This window comes from Notothenia coriiceps, unplaced genomic scaffold, assembly GCF_000735185.1.
Source record: "Notothenia coriiceps isolate Sejong01 unplaced genomic scaffold, NC01 NC01_scaffold00000999, whole genome shotgun sequence".
Classification (NCBI taxonomy): domain Eukaryota; kingdom Metazoa; phylum Chordata; class Actinopteri; order Perciformes; family Nototheniidae; genus Notothenia; species Notothenia coriiceps.
Window position 1 is genome coordinate 1 of NW_011333700.1, and position 6,495 is coordinate 6,495.

At 34.7% G+C, this 6,495-nt stretch overlaps 1 protein-coding gene across 1 annotated transcript; it reads right to left on the reverse strand.

Annotated features, from left to right (window-relative positions):
• Positions 1-571: 571 nt before the first annotated feature.
• Positions 572-4,121, reverse strand: LOC104958362 (protein phosphatase 1K, mitochondrial-like). The gene is made up of 3 exons (XM_010786082.1): positions 4,032-4,121; positions 1,479-1,601; positions 572-856 (listed from the first exon to the last, which is right to left on the reverse strand). The coding sequence occupies exons 2-3, from the start codon at positions 1,569-1,571 to the stop codon at positions 641-643; spliced, it is 309 nt and encodes a 102-aa protein (XP_010784384.1). The 5' UTR covers positions 1,572-1,601; positions 4,032-4,121; the 3' UTR covers positions 572-640.
• Between the last annotated feature and the right edge of the window lie 2,374 nt (positions 4,122-6,495).

Here is a 6,495-nt window from a genome sequence, read left to right on the forward strand (position 1 = left end):
AATAATGATCACGCCACCAAACACACATTCAGACTAAAGGAACCAGCCTGTTTGGAAAATGAGAGAAGTAGAAAGTACAGGTATTTGAGTTCAACATGTAAGAAGTAGAAAGTACAGGTATTTGTGTTCAACATGTAAGAAGTAGAAAGTACAGGTATTTGAGTTCAACATGTAAGAAGTAGAAAGTACAGGTATTTGAGTTCAAAATGTAAGAAGTAGAAAGTACAGGTATTTGAGTTCAACATGTAAGAAGTAGAAAGTACAGGTATTTGTGTTCAAAATGTAAGAAGTAGAAAGTACAGGTATTTGTGTTCAACATGTAAGAAGTAGAAAGTACAGGTATTTGTGTTCAACATGTAAGAAGTAGAAAGTACAGGTATTTGAGTTCAACATGTAAGAAGTAGAAAGTACAGGTATTTGTGTTCAACATGTAAGAAGTAGAAAGTACAGGTATTTGTGTTCAACATGTAAGAAGTAGAAAGTACAGGTATTTGTGTTCAACATGTAAGAAGTAGAAAGTACAGGTATTTGTGTTCAACATGTAAGAAGTAGAAAGTACAGTCAGGAAAATAAGTAGTGGAGTAAAGTACTGATACCAGAAACATGTACTTAAGTACAGTAACAAAGTATTTGTACTCCACTACTTCTCCCCTCTGGATTTAGTCCTTGTGTGACTCAGTATCAGTTCTTCCGGTACCTGTGGGTTGTGTTTCCCGTATCTGATGCTGGACGGCAGGAGAACCGGTTCTTCTATCCGGTCGTCCCAAATCCCGAACGAGTCCCAGGCGACGGGTCGGACTCTGACAGCGCCGCTAACAAACCGAACTCCAACACCTTTGTTCGAGGCCCCGCCCACCTGCAGGACGACCAATCAAATCAGAGAATAAACTATTAAGGTCAGGCGGAGATCAAATGGGATGCTAAATACGTTGATGAGGTTGTTTACAGATGTATGGTGGTATAGCTCATGGACTCAAAGGAGTGTCGTGAAGAAGGATAATTAAATAAATGTGGAAATATAAAAGTCAAATAATACATATAATAAAAATAACAAATAAATGTAAATAAATATAAAAAGACAAATATAACAAACAAATACAAATAATTATAATTATGAGCAATTTAATACATGTTCACATTAATCTTTTCATTTATTTCCATTAATATTATTAAGATTTTGGAAAATATTATTACAATTATTATTTCTATATAAATGTGTTCACAATTCTTTTGAGTACATTTAATTTAAAATAGGAATGTATGTATTTATTGTGCATTTCTTGCTTTTAATTGTCTTTTTTCTTTACTTTTCTAAAAGGGCTTTACCCATTTGATCTGATCCTACTGTTTATTTAACTCTGTTTCTTAAATTGAGAACTCTAGAAAAGTGTTGAATCAAATCCTAATATGTCTCCATAATCTGTTATAATATTCAAAAATCTGCCATTGTGTTTGGTTTGTGTTACGTGACGCCTCACCTGTCCGGGCGCTGTGCAGGTGTGATGGGAGGGGCGTCGGGTCAGGAGGGAGCGAGAACACCTGAGCAGGTGGAGGACAACTGGAGACGACATTTCTGAGGAAACACCCGGCCGGCAGCGGCTCTGAAATTAAATATAATACATAAAGTCAGACAATGATCACCTCTTTTCACCCTCTGTCTGAAACCAGAGCCCAGTCTGCTCTGATTGGTTCGCCGGCCGGCTCTGTTGTGATTGGTCAACCGCTCAAAGATGTCCCGCCCCCTTACGCCTATCACGTACAATGAGTTGGAGCGCTAGCCAATAGGAGCGTGAGTGTAACATAGTGATGTCACTGTTTTTCTAGAAGTACAGTAAAAGAGCTTCATAGCGCCTCTTCAATAGAACTCATTAAATATCCACAGGTACAGAAGTAATCAAAGAACTCTACTAAGAGAATTCAATATTTAAAAGGAAATAAAATATAGAAATATTATAAAAACTATCACAACAATAAAACATTGAAAAGACAAATGTTTACAAGAAATATAAATATTGAAAAAAAAGGAAATTCAATAGAAAATATGACATTTTGTTGGCTTTGTGAAACACGAACATTAATAAAAATCCTCCGTTAATTGCGTTAAAAGAATGAGGAAAAGGTACGCAGGGTAAAGACAGTAATGATTGTGCCGTCCATCAGGATGTTGTTATAAATAAACTGATGACAGGAGTGGCTTTCCGTTCCTCCAGCTAGTGTAACTTTACGCTTCAGCCAGTGGACACGCTTAAAGTCAAAGTCCTTGCTTCAATATATCTGTATAATGTTCAGAAATGAGAATAAAATGTGCATTGATTAAGCATGTCAAAGCAAAGGAAGAATGGAAGATCGTTGCACAAACATTTTGACCACAAACCTAAAAAGCCTGCTAAATGTTAGGTCTTTTTTGGGTCCACTTCCTACAGTGTACCCCACTCATGCCCCCCCACCCCCAGCTGTGTTTGAGCCTCATATCCATTACACATCAGGTGAAACACACACACGCTGAGCTCTAAAAATACTCAGTCTGCTGACTTCATTTGGGAAGAAGCTGGAAAAAGAAACGCCTGCAACGGAAAAATCCCAATCCACACTTAGGGCTTTTATTTTGAAGAACTGGCTTCAAATATAGGAAGCTAATTAAAGCAAAAATATTCTTTATAAAGGCTAAAAACAAAACAAGCGAACAGATAAGTAATACAATATAAACAGTGGCTGAACGAGCTTCAAAAGTAGAAAAAGCAAAGTGTAAAAATGTTAAGTACAAGTAAACAAAAACAAACTTAAAGTACTCAAAGTAAACGTTGTTATACTGTAGGACAGAATAGCACTCTTTATTAGCATTTAATCCTAATATTGGATCAAGATCATGTTACATTTCTCTATTCATCGCATGTGCAACAGTTACATAGAAGCAGCAAAAGAAAATGATAGAGACATGGCAACAAAGTGACACAAAAACACACAAAATGATGGAAATTGTGTACTTTTGACATTTAAATAAAGTGCAAACATATATAATATTTCCTACCAAAACGTAGCACAGAAGACGTTTAAAGTTGTAGAAAATGGAAATACATGTACCACCTCAATGTGTAGTTAATTAAATGTGCTGTTACTTTCCAGTAATGTCACCTTGACTCAATTTCCGTGTGACGCAGTCTTTAGGGAAAAAGCTGTGTTGGTAATCAATACTCCTACAACACCACGTCTCTAACTCTGAGCCAGGAAACAAACGTCAGAGAAGTTAAACATTGTGCAGTCTGTGCATAATGACCTTTAAATGGCACTGCAAAATAAACACATGTGAACTGGTGTTAAAAACACAACAATGCACATGTGTGTTTGGGTTACCCACTGACCCACATGCCAATAACATCAAACCACCCACTTTCCTTTTTCTGATATATTTATAAAGCAGAATTTAGGTTTTAAAAATGAATTCATGCAGTCCAATATGTTTAAGAACGATCCATCAGATGGAGTACAACCGACTAAATATGTATAATACTATGCAGCACCAAAAATACTGCATGAATGATAATACTTAGATATAAAATAAATATTAAAATTGATTAATAATAATAAATATATAATGCTAATAATAATAATTAATAATATTACTACTAATATTACTAATACTACTAATAATAACAATAACCAAACCTTGTCAAATTAAGTTTTAAAATAGGAATATAAAATAATAAAGATAAAATAACAAATATACAAATATATATTTAAAAAATATTGAGACCCAGAGCAGAAAATAAATATTGGAGATGATCTGAAAGCCAAAAACTAACCATTTAATGGTATATTATAGTATAATATAGTATATTATAGCCAAACATAGCCAAAGGCATTAACAATAGGCTATTATAGTATTTAAACAATGGATATAATAATGAACAGCACACAGGAAAGACTATTTGAAGAACTAATGTAAAGAACATGTTAAATAAAGTCACTATAAACTAATTTTAAGTCTTTCTTTAATTTAAAAACGTTAAAATGGCGGTTTAAAAAAAACTCACCTTCTTCTTTCTTTCTTCAGTTGGTGATATTTTTCCCGCCTTTGCTGTTTCCGTGGCAACAGGTGTTCTCTGGCTCCAGCCCTCACGAGTTCGAGTGGGGCTTGGCTCGAGGGCGTTTTATATGAGCTCTCAGTCGTCCAATCAGAATCCGAGCACAGTGCTGACGTCACTGCTGAACACGGTGTGCTTGGTTTTGGCGCGAATCCAATAAGAAGGAACTGTTAGTTCTTATAGCAAACAAATAAATAGATAACTATAAATAATAATAATTTAAAAATACTAAATCAATTAAATTAATACATTTACTTAAGCTGATACATTGACTTAGATCTCGTTTTTATGTGTAGAAATATTTAAAAAACGTTACCTGGTTCAGAATAATGTGCATTGTTTCGGCGCAAATCCAAGAAGAAGAAATTGTTCTGCCTCTCTCTTTCTCCTCATTTAATTAAAAATAAATAAATACAACTCTAGAAACTTAAGTCCAGTGATGCTTAGTACCTAAAAACCTTAACTAAAGTTGAATATGTTGATTTATTTATTTAGAAACACTTAAATGTTTAGAAAACGTTTAATAAGGAAACAACATGTCCTCAGTAACATTAGCTTAACAATTACAAATGTATCATTTTAAAGATAATAATTACTTACATTTATATAGTGCCTTTCACATACCCAAGGACGCTTGGGTATAATATACACTCGTTATTTGGTACGCACAATAACTCATAATGGCCTTCAGAGGCTGCCAGGAAGGATAGAAAGTAACTAAGTACATTTACCTTCACTTAAGTACTAAATATCAACTTTTGGTATTTTTATTTCACATTTAAGTATGAATCATGCTTTTTATTGTATAATTTACTCATGCATTTATGTAAAAGCTTTAGTTACTGCCATACTGTAAAAGGTAGAACAAATACAAAAATATTGTTTACATACATTTACCTATAACATTCTGAATACTTCCTCCACTGCTGGTTTTAGCCTTTAGGTGGCAGCAACACCTCATAACTCAGAATATGTTCAGTGTCTTTATTGATATTTTTAGAAAAAAAGACTGCATTTCTTTAACTAATCCAACTTTAAACCCTAAACAAATAATACACCTATTGGCAAAGTATAATTTGTGAAGGATTTCTTCTACAAACCACAAGTATCCTTTAGTCAAAATGTTGTAATTAAAAATGTTAAAAACACAAGTACAACTGTAAAAACATTGTTATTAACAAAGATAAAAAAGACAATATTCACATTCAAATAGTAAATACTGAAGTAAAGTGTTATCAATTGAGACAAAAAAGAAAGAAAAAAAATCTGACCAATCAGAGAGCAGGAAACTGGACCTGGGAGCAGCTTTAGCGACCTTGATGACATCATCGACTCTTCTTCTTCTACTCCTCGACAGGCTGCGCTGACGTGAACAGATCAGGTGTGTGTGATTACATGACAACAACTTTATCTGTATCAAAACAAAGGTAATAACTGTTCTACAACAAAGCTTTAATAATGCTAAAAAGCTAAAATAAAATAGGATATACAGTTACAAAAAATACCAAAAAAAAACTAATAACAGTGAGTTTTAAGGAGATTTAGAAAAGGCCACTAAGTTTGTGGCCTATATGTATAAAAAGAGGTGTATTTGTATAATGTTGCCTCTATATATACAGTCAACGTACTGTAATATGTGTGCTTTAGTACCTTTAACACTGAGCCAGCTGTCGAAGGAATCTCCACCCTCCGGCATTTCACATTTGTAGACCCCCTCGTCAGCTTTGGTCACTGCTTTCAGGGTGAAGTTGCCCTCTTGTTCAAACGGTCCGCGACCAAGGCGGTTACTGCAGATTCAGAAAAAGTCAGGCATCTTAACAAATCTGTCCAAAAAACCCTGTTGCAAATTAAACAAAATACAGAAACAGGTTGTTGTGTTTCCAGGGGACACTAAACAGTGACGCACCATCCATCTACTGCAACATTTAGCTTATTTTATTGAGCCTTGGACTTTAGATTTCCACTGCCTTATTTAAACTGTAGCTGTGCATATGACGATTAAGCCTTTACATCTTTGAACTCATAAATAATAAAGCAAATAAACAAACAAGAACCAAGCAGAACAATACCATTAACCACACCCATGTGACAATTACCAGAAACGATCAATTACGATGTGTGTGTTGTTAACAAATAATGTGGATAATAAAACAATAAACAGGTTAACTTAGCATTTTAGCTAACCTATTGGATGGCCCTGAGTAATAACCCCTCAACCCATTGCTTTGAACTCTATCCTTAATGATTAAATATCCTTAAACATTACTCGATCAAACGGTTGTTCTTGTAGTAGGAGGTGTGGAAGCTGAAGCTGATTTCCTTGGTTTTCTTATCCCTTTGGAAACAGCGCAGCATCACGTCCTCGCCCTCCATCACAGGAAGTGGAGGACTCTCAAGGACCACCGTCGTCACA

Excerpts from the sequence above, each read along its gene's own strand:
- LOC104958362 (XM_010786082.1), bottom strand. The coding sequence starts at position 1,571 with ATGTCGTCTCCAGTTGTCCTCCACCTGCTCAGGTGTTCTCGCTCCCTC. Across the intron at positions 857-1,478 it reads CCTGCACAGCGCCCGGACAG|GTGGGCGGGGCCTCGAACAA; the intron begins GTGAGGCGTCAC and ends GTCGTCCTGCAG.